Source organism: Centropristis striata, chromosome 17 (assembly GCF_030273125.1).
Source record: "Centropristis striata isolate RG_2023a ecotype Rhode Island chromosome 17, C.striata_1.0, whole genome shotgun sequence".
Lineage (NCBI taxonomy): Eukaryota > Metazoa > Chordata > Actinopteri > Perciformes > Serranidae > Centropristis > Centropristis striata.
Window position 1 is genome coordinate 9566228 of NC_081533.1, and position 17834 is coordinate 9584061.

At 36.0% G+C, this 17834-nt stretch overlaps 1 protein-coding gene across 7 annotated transcripts in view; it reads right to left on the reverse strand.

The window, feature by feature from the left end:
• Positions 1 to 748: 748 nt before the first annotated feature.
• Positions 749 to 17834, reverse strand: part of clcn3 (chloride channel 3) — a 69073-nt gene continuing 51987 nt past the window's right edge. For 4 of the 7 annotated variants that reach the window (XM_059354183.1, XM_059354188.1, XM_059354187.1 and 1 more), the window contains 6 exons: positions 16965 to 17257; positions 16048 to 16234; positions 14385 to 14783; positions 12883 to 13099; positions 9602 to 9677; positions 749 to 2124 (listed from right to left, as the gene is read on the reverse strand). In XM_059354183.1, the coding sequence (XP_059210166.1) occupies positions 1948 to 2124; positions 9602 to 9677; positions 12883 to 13099; positions 14385 to 14783; positions 16048 to 16234; positions 16965 to 17257 (1349 nt within the window). In that variant the 3' untranslated portion in view covers positions 749 to 1947. Of the gene's footprint in view, positions 2125 to 6114; positions 6157 to 9601; positions 9678 to 12882; positions 13100 to 14384; positions 14784 to 16047; positions 16235 to 16964; positions 17258 to 17834 lie in introns of all 7 variants that reach the window. The other 3 variants (XM_059354185.1, XM_059354189.1, XM_059354186.1) reach the window with 2 other exon arrangements.

Below are 17834 nucleotides of genomic sequence, written 5' to 3' on the forward strand. Positions count from 1 at the left end.
TCTCTCTCTCTCTCTCTCCCTCCCTCCCTCCCAGGGCTGCAAGAACAAAATGACATCATTCTGTTCCTGCAGCCCTGGGAGAGAGAACACATTTCTCTCTTCTTGTGGAGTATATATTAGTCTTAACAGTGCTGCTTCTAAGTCTGGAAAAGGACATTTTCAAGTAACAATGGACCTGCAACATGCTGAAACATGTTTTTACTCAACGTGGGCTTAAATTCCTGAAATGCTTCTCCTTCCTATTCGTTAGTCAGGGTAAATATTCAGTGATGACATTTGATTTTGTCCAATAGGAAAACCTAAATGAAACCAAATGCTGTACAGAGTCTGATAATAAAACAGCTGTTTACTGACCGTGTTTTGCACGGGTAGTTGGAGAAAACAAGTAATTTAGAGACCACATTTTCACAAAATTTGGCTGGAGTTTTTTTTTCAATAAAAAACAACAACTAATAACTGTTAGTCATTTGGAGATCTTTATCTTGGTTTTGATTTCCTGTATTTTGTCATTTTAAAGCGTGTTAAAGAGGCTGTAACTATCTATTAACCACTAAAAAATATTAACTGATTTTGTCCAATAGGAAAACCTAAATGTAACCAAATGCTTTACATTTGTACATCTGTAGTCTGAGATAGTGAAACAGCTTTTGGCAGACTGAGAAACATTAATGAATCAATAAGGACTAAAGAACAGGACCAATAATCAGAATCAATAATTGGTTTCAATGAAATCTTATCAATTCCCATCTCTAAAAATGTGACATTATTAACCAAAGATGTGGGCTGATTTCAGAAAAAGAGGACAAGACATCCTCCACAAGAACACTAACCAAACCCTTATCACACAGTGCAGATTTCCAGTTTTTCGTTTTGCTTCAAGTCATTAAAAAACGTAAATGATTCATAGCGAGATCAAAAATCTAAAAGCGAGAGTAACAAACAGTGTGAGAAGAAATTTAAAGAAATTTGATAATATTTCTTGTAACAGAGCTCACAGAAGAACTCAACGTTGACACTTTACGTTGCTTTTTTGTTGCCTTTCACGCACATACTCGACCTCTCTTCATACTCACACACACACACACACACACACACACACAGCTGAAGCTGGCTCAGAAAAGAAAAATACGCTCACAAAGGTCTTACTTTTTCCACTTTTCTCCTTCTGAAAGGGAACATTTTTGTTCTTGAAATACAGTGCCCATCTATATCTGCCCACGCACGCACACACACACACACACACACACACACACACACCCTTGTTAAAGCCATCTCATTTAAACCCACAAGGAGCAGGTGCAGGTCCTCTAAGTTCCCATGGCTGGAATGTAGGGGGTACACACACACACACACACACACACACACACACACACACACACGCACACGATTCACAGGTAAACAGTGTATTTCTCTGCAGGACGGACAGGTCTGGTGTGTGTGTGTGTGTGTGTGGGAGGGAGGTTGAGGAAGGTGAGTCTATTTGAACATAAGCCTGGAGGGGTTCAAGGTCCCTCATCGCGTCCCTCTTCGGCGGTTCATTCCGACCTTTGACCCCTGCCTGGCGACGTCTAGCGCAACCTCGGAGCGGAGACGGGACGAAGACGGGGCGAGGCACGTGACGAGTGCAAATGGGCGTGTCTTTACAGGTTAGGTGAGGAGAGAGCATGCATGTTGGAGGTGTCTGCAAGTGCAAAAGTGTGTTGTTTTTGTGATTGTGTAAAAAGTGCATTCCTCGTGTGTGTGTGTGTGTGTGTTTGTGTATGTGTGTCTGTGTGTGTGTGTGCCTTCAACCTCCGCGTGTCCTCAGCAGCCAGAACGATAACAAAGTCTTTTACCGTTCGCCCTCTCGTGGCCGTTAAAGTCCCTGGGGGGCCACAGTCAGTCAGTAAGTCCGTGAGGTTCAGGGTCTACAAAGCTGAGAACTAAAAAAAAAAAAAAATCCAAATGTCAGAGATTGGAGCCGTCCAGGAGGTGCACCTCCTCCTCCTCGTCCTCGCTGCCGTCTCCCCCCCGGCCGTCCTGGAAGGAGCGGATCAGTTGAACATGATGGACTCGGGATCTTGGTTTGCCATTTGAGCCATGTGACGCAGGATATCTTTTTTTGTGATAATACCAAGAAGCCGCCTGCAGAGGGAGACAGAGGAGGAGAAGTTCAGAGGAGGTGAGGAGGTGCTGGGGGCAAAGGAGAGAAGACAACTTCATGTTCTTGTTGGCAAGTTTGGTTCAAATCAGAGATTTAAATTTAAAATTTGAGTTTCCAGACACTGGTTTGGTTGCAACGCCAACAAAAACATGAGTCCCTGAGGAAGCAAAAGTCATCAGGAGGAGAGGAGCAGGAGGTGAGTAACCAGAGAGCAGGGCGGCGTTTCAGAAGCTGCCTTTAATGTTTTTCAGTCTAAAAACCTGGTGAGAAGGAGAAACTGGATCCTACAAGGAGACAGGAAGCAGTGAAAACCTCAGTGGTGAAGAAGCAGGAGAAGACGCCCTCGTCACAGAGTCAGAAATAATTTTGGCTGATCTTATTAATCTCCTCCTTGTGATTTTTGTGTCTTGTCACACAGCTGCCAGCGAACCTGTCCTGATAGGGGTGCACCGATCGATCGGCGCCGATTTCCTTAATTTTGCTGGATCGGCCGATTCTTTTACGTCAAACCGATCTTATCAAACGCATCTTATCTACCTCGATAATAACCCCCACTGGCGAAGCAGTGCTCCCAACTTTGCTGCTAAATTTAGCAACTTTTCAGACCCCCTTAGCAACTATTTTTCAAGAAAGCGACTGGAGACAAATTCAGCTACTCCTTTTTACTCTTCTGAACGAGCCGCTAACGAGCCGGAGGCTCGTTAAGAAGAGCCGCCTTTAGCGGCAGTTAGCTCTGTAGCAGTACAGTGTGTATGTGCTGCTGCTGCAGGAGGTGTTCACTTAGCGATCTCTGTTTGTTTACAACAATAGACTGTACAAAATGCACCGACGCTCTGTTTCTTCTTCTACAGTTTGGCATTTAGCCGCCACACTGTATCATCAAATGCTACGCTGCCCCCGTGTGGAAGGCACCAGTAATACAACGTTTTTTCCTTCCAGATATGATGAACTATTCGATTTTTTTTATTTAATGACTATTCGAATATTCGAAAAAATAGATGCCCATCCCTAGTTGTATGTATGTTGTACTATAACAAAACCAACCAACACTTTATTTATGGTTGCAGTTCATTTGTTAATTTGTCCTGTAAATTGTTGCTATTTATTTTAAGTTCAATATTTTATTAACTACCTCAGGCATTGTGATTTCCTTTATTTGTTAAAGAAAAATACCGCTGTGTTATTGTTTTTCAATAAAATAAGATTCAAACATTGAAGGTTCAGCTGTGAGTTATAAAAAAATCGGTATTGGCCGAAATCGGAATCGGCAGGTCAGGCTTTTAAAAAATCGGTGATTGGCCAGAAAATTGCAATTGGTGCACCCCTAAATAGCATAATAAACTGGTTGAAAAGGACTTTTATAAACATCACCTGCTCCAACATTTTTACATGTTAAAAATGTATTCTTAGAAACTTTAATGTGAAACTTGTATCTTTAAAGAGAAACTTCACTTCTTTTTCTTTTTTTACATGGATCTTGTTTTCCAAGTTTTTGTGTCTGGGTGACTTTCGGGGACAACAATTCTTCAAATTGGTCGAGTTTTGAGCGAGAAATATATATATAAAATCTCTAGAAGTGGGAACAACTCAATAATGTCTTTTGTGCAGAATAACATCGTTATAATGACATAAATCATAAAAATCCAAAAACAAGAGTTTCTCTGATAAATTATTTTGTAAAAATGGAATAAATTATATTTATATATTTATTCATATAAACAATCTGAGTGTGTCCATTCTGCATAACGAGTACTTTTACTTTTGATACTTTAAGTACATTTTGATGCTGAAACTTATGTATTTTTACTTCAGTAAGTTTTGACTGCAGGACTTTCACTTGCAGTGGAGTCATTTCACAGTATTTCATAGTACGTTTATGGGATCTGAATACATCTTTAATGTCTAATGTTATATTGAAGTTGCAGGGTTGCACCAAAAGATTACAGTGCAGCCTGTTTCCTGCAGCTGTCTGACTCCATATTGCACATATTAAAAATGTTGTCCCCTGTTAGACACTTGGACACAAAAATGTAGGAAAATAGACTCCAGGTTAAAAGGGTTTTTGTTTAACAAGCAGTCTTATGTACATTTATTGGTTATTTTTCTCTCAGAGCAGTAGAGGCCGCTGAGATTGTTCCCAGAGCACTTTCTGACTCGTGTGACGGAGCTGCCTCCTCCTCCTTCTTCTCCCTCTGCTATAGAGCACATTTACCTGACCGACCCCACTAACAGAGCTGGGTCTCTACATACTGAGTTAGTCGAATAGTTCTGCTGATTCAAGAGCACATCGCAGGCTGATTTAAGGTTAAACGGCTCTGATTCGCCGGCTCTTTAAACACGGTGCCTGTGCTCTTGAATTCAGCCGTGAGAGTAATCTGAGGAGAAGTGAGGAGAAGCCAGAAGCCTGTAGCAGCGAGGAGAAGCTGTCCAGCTGCTGCAGAGCAGAGCTGGGTCCAAAAAAGAGCTCAGGAGGTTTGGTTTCAATGCTCTCAGGGAGTTCATGTGTCGACTCTTCAGCTTCATTTGAACCCTGAAAAGGCAAATAAAGTGCAACCAGACAAACATTTGAACCCAGGTCTGAGTGAGAGGAGTTGAGATGATCTATAGAGGGGTTAGAGCTACAGCGGAGCAGCAGGAGGTGTGAAACACTGGTCAGGCCTGCTGACATCTACAACTGTCTCATTCATTTTAAAACCAGGGAAATAAACAAACACAGTGGTAGACGCTCGGGGTGCCAAAGTGTCTGAAGGGTCAGAGGGCTGAGCAATGTTCCCCGTCAGCCAGCAGAGTCCAGGTGGAGAAAGATTACATCATTAGATTTAGTGTTGAAACTGTCACATTTAAGACATATTAAATGCATTATTAAATCCCAAATGAAATGCTACCTAAAACTGAGTTTATTATCGTATTTTTAAGACCTGTTTGAAGTTTGCTTCCACTAAAACCAACTACCAGCTTCTACTGCAGCTACATTTTCCTACATTTCCCAAAATAACTCAGAAAACATCAGAAAACAGGTAGAAGGCTGAATTCAGTAGAAGCTGGTTGAAGGATAACCGTTTTCATTGTGGCAACCAAGAGAGAATACAATAAAAACAAATATGCTAAATATTGCTTATAGAGTGATGAAATACCAAAAATATATTCATAGAATATAGAATAAAATACATATTTATATTTCTGAGAGTTTACTGAAAACACTTGGTGCCACATTGTCGGTTTTGCCAGTTTAAAAACATAAAAACTGGAATATACCACTAAATTGTTATGTAGCTTATGTTTTTTTTTCTATTTAATTCGTATATGTTTCTAATTATTTAAAAAAATCTAATTCTTAAAACAATTCTAATTCTTAAAAAAAGAATTAACCTTTAAACAAACAAAATACATAAATAAATAATATATATAATATGTATTATTTTAATATCAATTTTATATTATTATAATTATTACTAAAAAATATAAAGATACATAATATTAAGAAACAAAAGAGATATTAAAAAATAATGTATTTTTATTATTTAATTTATAAATTAATAAAAAAATATATAAATCACTAATAAACTAATAATAATAATAATAATATAAAATAAATACGTAATATTCTTTACTTATTTTCCTTTCTTTTCTTGATATTTTCTGTTTACGTCTCTTAAGTTGAATGTAAATGGCGTTTCCTCTCTGGGAGAGGACCGGACACAGCTGGCTGAGAGGAAACATTGGCAGGTTAAATCTCGGGGATTAGTAATTACAAGGTCATTTTATCACCACACGCTAACTAGCCAGGTCACTACAGCACTAGCAGCACCAACCAACACCACAACGTCACTGCACCACAGCGCTCTCTACCACTACAGGACGATGAGGGACATGTGGGGATGAATCGTTCCCTCCCTCCTCATGACAAACACCACCCTCTAAAAATATTAAAACTATGGATGTCTGCTTTCCCAAGGCGGCTAGCTACTCGCCAAGTGGTCTTTAAGGCGACGGGTCAGACGTCGTCAATCAATCTGGAGACCCGCGAGGCGAAACGGTGGGTTTTAAAAAACAAAAAGAAGAAAAAGCAGTCGTTATGAAGGTAGAATATGATGGGTGGATAAACTTTTAGAATGAGATGATCGACTACTGTTGTGAGAGGAAGATGGAGAACACACAACAGGATCATGGCTACATGACTGCAGAGTCTCAGTTATACACAGTAAATAATGGGAATGATACCAGAACACTTCTAAACTATGTACTTACTATAAACAAGATAAAGCTTTATGAACATCTTATTATAAAGGGATAGTTTGGATTTATTGAAGTGGAGTCATAAGAGGTGCTATCCATAGTCAGTGTTTTACCTACACTAGAAAAATCAATATCAGTTTAAGTGTACGCTATATTTAGAATATTTTCACAACTTCACCTTGCTGTTGGGCAACCCTGTCCCTCTAAACCCCCAAAATGGTATGTTTTCTTTAAAATTTTGCCAGAAATACAGTTTATTGTAGAAAGAAACTGTAAAAATCGGCATTATCGTTGAAACTTGAACTTTCCGACAGTCCTTAAATGGATCATCGGTTACAAAAGTTTCTGTTAGGAAAAGTGACCAAAACAAAGCTTAAACATTGGGATATTTCTGTCTAAATCACTTGATTCTACATTATTTCCCATAAATAAATCATATGTAAATTCAGCTTTTTTTTTAAAGTTTATTTCTTAACCGCTTGAACCCCAAGTATATGTACCCAAAAGTGGGTTTCTTTGAAAAATTGCCTAAAATACATCTTTTTTGTGTGAAGGAAACCACAGACATCATCTTTAGGGTTAGGGTTAATAACCAAAACACAGCTTAAGAGTGTTTCTACAAAATAAAATGTTAAAAATAAAGCGTTAGGAATAACTAGATCCTGTTACATGTGTCACATGACACATATTCACTGAAAATCTGTTTACACAGAGCTGAGAGGAGAGGACAGGAGAGGCTGTAAGTAGAGTTATATCTTCTCATCAAAGGCACCAGACTCTATTGACCAAAACAGTCATTTTTAACTTTCAGAACACAGGAGTTGCTGCTCTACAGCTGCCTCGACCAGTAAGTTTGTTTGTGTAATTGTGTGACTTTGGTGAATCCAAACTAAGACTTTAAAACACGAAAGTCGCACAAAAACATAAACAAACAAAAAGATGGAGGCAGCGGTAGACCAGCAACTCCTGTGTTCTGCAAAGTAAAATTACTGTTTTTTTCATGAGTCTGGTGGCTTCGAAGAGAGCATCGATAACAGCTTCAGTTCCCCGTCTTAAAGGGCCGTCTGACAGCAAATTATAAATATAGCGTACACTTTATCTGATATTACTTTTTTTTTAAATTATGTTTTGGTGCTGCCCCGGTCCACAGCAGTACATTGTTTAGCTTCTGTGCCAAGAACAAAAGTGTCAGTGCTCCTTCGTGCTTCTCCAAACTGGGAGCATGTTGACTGTAATCTACTGTTGGTAATAAACTGAATGTGGATAATAACCTCATACAACCCCACTTCAAAACATCCAAACTGTCCCCTGAAGGTGCTAGCATGACGCAGCTGACACTAAGCAGAGCTACAGAAGGAACAAATGCAGTTTGATGGGGATGAGATGCAAAGCTGCACTTTGGGAATCTACTGAGCCCTTTTCAGACATGGAGACAAGTCACAGCGCTGGATTCACCCATCTGTTAAACTAATGTTTGTTTGTTTGTTTTTTACAATCAATAGGATTTTAAGGATCTGAAATGATGTTCAGGAAAAAAAAGGTTATCTATTACCTTTCGTTAACTTGCAGAAAATGTTTGTGATCGTGTAAAAAACCTGCAAATGTTTAGATAAAATTTGTAAACAACATATAACAGATCTGCGAACTACAAAACACCCGTATGTGTGGTTATGGCTGGTATTGACAAACAACCTATTTTGTAGAGGTGGGGGACAAAATCAGCATAGTATCACAATATTTTGCGTGGCAATATTCTACCGCTAAATATCGATACTTAGTGCTTCGACGGCCAGTCAGTATTTTGTTCACTTTTAGGAATAAGATGAACAGACTGAGAATTTTCTCTTATTTAACAAAATAATTCTTGATTGAATTTAATTTTGTGGACACAAAATGCAGTTCAACAGTTAAATCACAATATATTGGTTCGCAATACTCACCATATCGCAAAATTTAGTAAGTATTGGGATAAAATCGTATCGTGGGGCCTCTGGGGATTCACACCTCTATTAGTTCAGTTGCTCAGACTCTCTCCATCTTTATATTTTTAACATCTATCACAGTTCTCATTTTAATGAGCATGATTGTAGAAAAAAATTGTTACATTCCACCAAAATGTAGCTACTAGTCCTTAAGGATGTGACGTGAAATTATAGTAGATGTAGCAGTTTTTATGTCTGTGTGCTACTACCAAGGTTATAATAGTTTTGGATTTTTCATTAGTTTTAATTTTGTAGTGAATTTTCACTACAAATTCGGTTCATTTTAATTAGTTTTAAGAGTGAGTTTGCAAGTTGGAAATGCTTAGTTTTAGTCAAGTTTTTATTTGTTTTAGTGTTAGTTTCAGTTATTTTGTAATGGGGTATTTGTTGGGTGCGAGATTTCAAAAGGTCACAATTTAATTTTGTGGACACAAAATGCAGTCGCAATATATTGTATCTCAATACTCACCATATCGCAAAATGCTTAAAATCACAATGACATTGTATTGTGACTCAAGTATCGGGATAAAATCGTATCGTGGGGCCTCTGGTGGGGATTCCTACCTCTAATATTCTGTTGTTTTGGTTGGAGGTCTTCTTGTACCCCCCCCTAAAAAGAGCATGAACTTTTATATAACAATGTTTACCAAAAACGTATTGAAAAGTGAGGCTAAAGTTGATTTATGAAGGTAATGTAAACTTTATAATCTCATAGATTTTTAAGACCTTACAAAATTGGATGTAAGACATTTTGAGGCCTTATATTTAGACCTTATATTTTTACTGCATGGGTCCTTAAACAGTCTTAACATCAACGTGTTAAATTGCCAGCATGCTCCTGTAATGAAGCACATGTCTGAAAGGGGCTCCGGACTGATGTGGCTGACAGTTCCCATAGAGGTCCAACATTACAGGACCCAGAAAAACACAACAAAGCACTTCTGTATAATCCACTGACTCCAAAACTGCCACCGGCGATGGAGATGGAGGTCAGAGGTCAGAGGTAATCTACGTTAGAGGTGAATCCACACCAAACCAACCCACAAACAACAGAGTGCCGACAGTCAGTGGGAGAAGAAGAAGACGAAGAAGAAGAGGAGCAAGGCTTCATTTTCAGCCGGGAACTGTCAACAGTTTTTCACACCAAGTTTCATGCAGCCTCCCGTAAAGAGGCGGAGCCTAAGAGACAGGTGTGAAAAGTAAGGGAGGGTCACATGAGTAAAGGGGCGGGGCTAGTCACCAGGGGCTCCGTGTGCTGCTTGAGCTCCTCCAGATGCTCTAATATATTCTTCTTTGTGATGATGCCCAACACAATCCTGAAACACACACCTGTTACTCGGAAAACTGCCCAAAAACAACAACAACAACAACAACAACAACAACAACAACAACAACAACAACAACAACAACAACAAATAAACAACAACAGAAGAGAGACAGAGAGAGAACAAACAGCAGCAGCACAAAAACATACATAACAGGGTGCAACTTAAAATATTAAACATCAACAGAAAATGTCAAAATTTGTCAAAAAAAATGTCAAACTCAAAATTACACAACTCAATTAACACAAAACTTAAACATTAACTTTAAGTGTTATTATGAACAGTATGGAACTTTTCTATTCAACTATCATGTAGGTATGACTATTACCATCATCTTTGGTCATATTTACAGCAGCAGGAAGGTGTATATGAGAATAACTTAAAATAAACTACAGTTCCCATGTTTATTATAATGATGCCACAGTGTGTTTTTCAAGAAGCAGAAACAGTTTATTACTCTGTCAATATACACATATACAGAAAACAAATAAAAATTAATTCAATTCTAAAAAATACATATGAAAATATATGAATATTATTTAAAAAATATATATAAATTATACAAAAATATTTTTATATTTATTATAGTTTTAAGTTTGAGGTTTTGTTGATGCACCCGACTCCAAATATTTTCAAAACATCTGCATTTTATTTGGCTGATTTTCAGGAAATTCTGTTAAAATTTGTCCTGAATTTCGATGGAAATGTTGCAACTATAACAAAAACATACAATAAAATAAACAAAACCAACAATTAAAAATATAATATATTATAATATATAATATTAAGATAAAGCTTATTTCTCTTGAACTTTATTGTTGTCGATTCATTTTGTCATTTTTCTAAAATATATTTTTATTATTTTTAAATATTTCTTATAATATTTATATATTTTCATATGTATTTTTTTAATTTAATTTATTTTTGATTTTTTTGATCTGTGTATATTGACAAGAGTAATAAACTGTTTCTGCTTCTTGAAAAAAAAAATTAAAAACACATCAATACATTGGGAATTGCTAGATTTAGTGAAAACATATTTTCAAATACATATTTATTATTTTTATATTTTTTATAATATTTATATATTTTCATATGTATATAAATTAAATGTGTTTTTATTTGTTTTCTGTATCTGTGTATATTGACAGTTTAATTAACTGTTTCTGCTTCTTAAAAAACAAAATATTATTGCATTATGGCATGGGAAATGTAATTTATTTTAAGTCATTCTCATATATATTCCTTCCTGCTGCTGTAAATACTCACTAGAGCACAAAATGTGTATTAATCCACAAGAAAATAGTCCCAAAAGTAAAAACCACAGTGTCCAGCTGATTAAGGAAATTACTTTTAAAAGAAATATAAATCTTTGTATTTGTGAGCTGTTTTTAGAGATTTAATTATTGAAAAGGAGGCTCAATCCCACAGAGTACTGAGGGATGAACTCACATTTTTCACACTTGTTTGTTGTATTTTTATCTTTGCTGTTATATACTTCATATTACTTATATTTTATACTTAAATTGCCTAAATTGTGTATTTTTTATCTTTGATATTTAATCACTTTCTTTGATATAATTTTCTCTATAAACGTGTGAAAACTTTAATTACAAGGCACCATTTGAAGCAGACAATTAAACTTTAATTGTGTTTGAATAATCATAATAAAACAATATATTGTACCGAAAATAAAATAATAGAAAATAATAAAAGTTCTTGAACCTTTTGGTCTTTTCATGAGAATGGTTGGCAGTTAGAAAATATATAAAATAACGCCAGCCTTATCTTTTAAAATATAGATAAAAATACTTAAAAATAAAGATTAAAATAAATAAAAAACACTGCTGCACAGCTCCTCTCTGGTGATTTTCACAGCAAACAGAGAAATATTAAACAATCTGTTTTGTAATTCCTACAATTCACCAGCAGGTGGCACTCTATAAAACCTAGACTGGAACTCCTGATTCTGACCCAACATGAGGCTTTTATTTCACTGAAATAAACAGATTAAAAGCTGAAAATAACACTCTCATATGTTTCTTTTTCACTTCTACCTATTATGTAGCTGTAGTTAGTTTCTGCAGGTGAGGATACTCTGTTATTGCTCATTAGAGGGGTAAAGGAGGTGCAGCACAGCGGTTAGGCCAGGCCATGCAGGTCACAGGGTCAACCAGGGGTTTTAGAGCCCATGCAACACCGGACAGTGTGTACATGTGTCGCCCTCAGACGGGTGAGTCAATCACATCACCACCAGATAAATACAGTACAGGTACATCTCAAAAAATTAGAATATCATAAAAAACTTCAATATTTTTGTCAATCATTTCAGAAAGTTAAACTCGTATATTATATAGATTCATAACACAGAGTGAACTATTTCAAGCCTGTTTTTCTTGTAATTTTGATGATTCTGGCTTAGAGATAATGAAAACACAAAACTCAGTGTCTCAGAATATTAGAATATTGTCAAACAGTTCAATATGATGGTCTTGGGTCAGTGGTGGTTTGGGGCCATGTCCTCTGCTGCTGTTGGTCCACTGTGTTTTCTGAAGTCCACAGTCAACATAGCAGCCATCTAGCAGGACATTTAGAGTCTTCATGCTTCCACAAGCTCTTTGGAGATGCTGCTTTCATTTTCCAGCAGGACTTGGCACCTGCCCACACTGGAAAAGGTACCAAAAGCTGCTTCAGTGACCATGGTGTTACTGGGCTGGACTGAACCCCATAGGAGTCTATGGGCTGTTGTCAAGAGGAGGTCAGAGACACCAGATGACCTGAAGGCTGCTATCAGAGCAACATGGTGCTGTAGGCTGATCTCCTCCATGCCGCCAAGTATTAATGCAGTAATTAATGCAAAAGGAGCCCAACCAAGTACTGAGTGTATAGAAATGAAGAAACTTTTCAGAAGCCTGACATTTGTTTAAAATATCCTTTTTCTTTATTGATCTTATGTAATATTCTTATATTCTGAGACAGTGAGTTTTGTGTTTTCATTATCTGTAAGCCATAATCATCAAAATTACAAGAAATAATACAGGCTTAAAATATTTCACTCTATGTGTAATGAATCTGTATAATGTATGAGTTTCACTTCCGGAAATGATTGACAAAAAATATTGACTTTTTCACAATATTCTAATTTTTTGACATGTACCTGTTCATCCTCCTCCTAAGTTTAAACCGTCCTACTCACCCGTTGTGAGTGACCAGGCACTGGCGCAGCCCGAGCTTCCTGAAGATGTCCACCACGATCTCCATGGGCGTGTGGTCGGTGACGGTGAAGGGGCTCATGTCGAGGATGGAGCGCAGTTTGAGGGGGCGGGGGCTGTCGGCGGGCAGGGTGGGAGCGTGCTGAGTGAAGTAAACCCGGGAGTTCAACATGATGCCCTCCTGCTTACGGCGAGCGTTTTCTGATGAGAAATGATCAAAGATAAACAGTGATCCAAAAGGTCAAGACAAATCATCCACTGCTTGTATATATTGTTTATAGCGTCACAATGTGTATATGTACATTTCTGGTTAGTATTTATTTATGCATTTTTTCTGTAACTTATTGCTCAGTTTATTCTGCGTTTAACTGAACACTGTAAAAATGGAGTCAAATTCCTGAGAGAGAGACAAGAGAGTGATTGTCTTGATTTATTTAGCAGATGTTTTTTCCCAAGGTGACTTAACGAGCAATTTTATTACTCATGTAATGAAATATATCAGTATTTGTCATTTTGGTGATTTAGTGTTTTGTGTTCCTTCTCCTCACCCCGCCTGACCAATAAGTAATTATTTATTAATTTATTTGTTGCTTATTATTAATAAATAAATATTTAGACAAGAAATTAACCCCCAGAAGCCCAACAAGCCATAGGCCAGTGTCATTTTTTGCTCTTTTAACATTTTACTTACATAATTACTGTGGCCTTGTATTTCACTGCAACATATATAATATATATAAAATCTATAGCAGCTCTGTGGAATCAGCACAATCATGGCTAGAATTGGAAACAACTCGAACATGTCTTTTGTGCAGAATAACACAGTTATAATGACATAAATCATAAAAAAAAGAAAAAAAACGCAAGTTGAATTTAAAATTACTTTTTAAATTGGATTAAAATACAATTTATATATATAAAACACTTTTCCAAGTGCCCACAAGTGTCATGAATAATGGAGAAAATAATTTATAAAAAATAATTGGGTCTTCACATTTTATACATATTGAACCATTTACAATGTTACGATCTTTCCTGTCCTCTCCTCTCAGCTCTGTGTAAAAAGATTTTCAGTGAATATTTGTCACGTTTGTCAGGTTCGTCTCAGCAGAATCAATCATGGCTTCACAGTGTCGCTGGGGAGCAGAATTTAATGTTTTTAACAGTTAACAATTTAGTTATTACAAATGGTTAATTTTTGGCAACGTTCTATTTTGTAGAAATATCACAAATTTAATCTGTATTTGGTTACTTTTTCTAATGAAAAAGTTCTTAACCAAAGATACGTTCAAGGACCGTACTCTGATGTTGATGCCGGTTGTATTTTTCTATGATAAACAGTGTATTTTTGGCAATTTGTTAAATACACACTTTTAGGAACATTGACAGGGTTCAGAGGTTTAAGAAATAAACTTGTTATTTAAAACACTACATTCCCATATATATGGATTAACAGTCAGCCAACAATCTCAGTTTGATGTCATACCGATAGCGATAGTGATGTCCCTGCGCAGAGCGAAGCCCACCAGCCTCTGGGACTCCTTGGACACTATCACAGGGAAACCATTATAACTGGTTTCGTTGATGGTGCTCTGCAGTTCCTCCACCGTCAGGTCGTCCTGCGTCAGCACCGCTAGCGGCGCGTCGCTGCGCCGAGGCCTCATCACCTCCCGGGCCAGCGTGGTGTGTGTGAACTCCTCCTTGGCGTCCAGGAAGGGGTACCCGTTCAGACGGATGTGGGCCTCGTAGATTCCCTCGCGGCCGAAGGCGTCACCCACCCACTTGCTGGTCATGACGGCGGCCATGAGCGGGACGATGTACTCCAGCCCGCCGGTCAGCTCGAAGACGATGACGACCAGAGAGACGGTCATACGGGTCACACCGCCTGGAGAGACCAGAGAGGAGGAATACACAAAAACACACACAAATATCGTCATAGAAACAAAGATTAGTAAGTGAATAATAAATATATGTTGTAAATAAAATTAAATAAAAATATATAATTTGGACAGTATGAAGGCAGATATAAAATTATATAAAAAAATATAATATAATGGAAAATAATTTCCATTTGATTTTCACATTTATTTTTGTATATTTCACATATATATATATATATAATTAATTATTATTTTATGTCTATATATATATATATATATAAATATTTTTATAAAAATATTTAAAAAACAAACATTTCAGTATATTTAAAAATATTCTTTTTTACAATTTATTTATTTTAAAATTTCTGTGCCAGGATGACAATCAACTGACTTCAGGCAGTCCTTCTTTTTTCTGCTTCTTTCTCAGAATTAATTTTTCTTTTAAATATATTTATAATATATATATATATTATATATATAATTGTTTGTTTTATATAATGTATATAATAATATATAAATGATCTTCATATTTCCACATTTATTATTCATTTCAAAGATTTTATTGAAATAAATTTCTATTTTTATGTAACAGAATGAACATTAAGACATAAAATATCCAAACTGTTAAATACCAGAGATAAATTTGCCTTAAAAAATATAAAAACAAAAAAAAAGGTGCAAAAACATATTTCTTCAAAGTCATTAGGTCTATTAAAAAACCTTATTATCCACCACTTTAGTTACATAATTTTACTCGTTACATTTGTCAGTTTTCTTTTTATCAAGTAACAATAATATGATGCAAGGTTTTTATCTTTAGGACATTTTTGTTTCTTCTTGTTCAGTTTGAACATGCACAATTTTTTTTGTTTTTATTGGGTTTTTTTTTTAGGTACAAGCTCAAATATTATTGCTCATATACTTTATATGCATATCTGCCATGAAATAAAAAAAATAAAAAATAAAAAAAGTACAAATGGTAAACTTTTTGTGTCATATATGTTACATGTTGCAAATGCACTGTAATTTTAGAATAATTTTTAATTAAAAATAAAAATAAAAAACCTGATCAGGATGTTGTTTTTTGTCTACTGTAGTGAATTAAATACCTGCAACAACATCATATCCCAAGATTTCTCTATATCCTATAAACCAATCCTGCTCATGAAAAAGCATAAATACCCAAAACGCTCCAACTCAATCAAATGTTAAAGAACATTATCTAAGTGTTCCATCGATACTCGATCATTGTGACGCCTGCAGACTCACCCAGACACGCGGCGGCGCCCACCATGGCGTAGAGCCCCGGGGTGATGCAGTCTGCTCCCACCTCGCACCACTCTTTGAACAGGAACCAGTCGTGGTGATAATACGCCAGCTGCTCCACGGCGATGCCAACGATCCGCCCGGCGATCGCCCCGATGGCCATGCTGGGGATGAACAAACCCGACGGAACCTGAGGGTCAGAAACAAGAAGCAGTTTTAGTGATCTGTGTCTGTAATCTGTGAAAGAATAAGAAAATAAATGAGAAAAGAAGAATAATAAAATAAAAAAGAAGTAAATTAAATATGTAGAAATGTAGATAAATAAACAAAGGAACTATAATGAATAAAAAAGTGGAAAAATAAATAGAAATAAAGTAGATTTTATAAAATAGAATAGTAAGAGAACAACAAATATATAATGTAAAGACAAATAAATAAAATATATACATTGGAAACTATGAAGACAAATAAATAAATAATAAATATTCTCATTTGATATTCACATTTATTTGTTCATTTAGTTTTGTATGTTTATTTATATATATTAAAAAAATATATGAATACAAATAAATAAAAATATATACATTAGAAAGTATGAAGAAACATATAAACAAAATATAATAGAGTAAAAAATAATTTACATTTGATTTTCACATCTACTTTTGGATATATTTATTGATATATTGAAAATATATATATTTTAAAATATATATTATAATATTTAAATCCAAATTTTCCATTTATTAAAAAAATATTAATTTATTCAATATAATTTTAATTCATTTATTTCATCCTTTTATTCATATATTTCTCTATTTTTTCATTCTTTCTCCTGTTGCTTTCTTTTGCTATTCTTTGAAGTGCCAATCTGACAATCAACAGACTTTTTTCTCTGAAAGAAAATAAGAACCAGGGCGGACCTTGAGTCCGAAGGTGAATATGGTCATGATGATCTTGAAGATGAGCGCCAGGCAGAGCTGCCACATGGCGGCGTAGACGCCGGGCCCCGCCGGTCGGTTGGGGTTGTCGGTGAAGGCCTTGCTGCCGTTCATCTGGGCGCGGTACTGGCAGAGCTGCGAGGACTCCAGCGGGCCGCAGTCGGTGAACAGCTCCTTGATCAGCTCGCTGGTGTTCTGACGAGTGTACGGGTTCGGGAAGGCGACCACGGCGGTGATGGCCGCCACCAAGATGACCTCCAACACCGGGTACTTTCCTGAACGGAGAGAAACATGTCAGGATGTGAGCACTCATCCTCATTCGCCTCCTTTACATACAGAGCTATTTATTCTATAGTCAGTATTTTTTGCCATTCAATTATTTATTCTTGCTGTCATATTTTATAATTTTTATACCTCTATACCTTATTGTCCTTAAGTGTTTGCGTGTTGTTGTTCTATATTTGTTTTATTCATTATGGGAGTTGCACTCCAATTTCGTTGTGCTATTATTCTATTATTCTATTCTATCCAGCATCTCAAATTAACTACTGATGCAGATTTATGAGATCCCTTCTGAACCAACACAGGACTTTAACCTGTGAATAAAACTGTTAATTTAGATAAAAAACACTCCATATGTCAGTCGTAGGAGTGCCATAAAAACAATTAAATCTGTAAAAGAATAAGAATAAGTAAAATAATAAAGAAATAAATTAAATATTCTACAATATCATTTAGCAAAATATGTAGAAATAGAGTAATAAGTAAGAACAAATAATACATTTAAAAAAAAGAAAAAAAGAAATAATAAGAAAAAGAAATAACAGAGTAGTAAGTGAATAATAAATACAT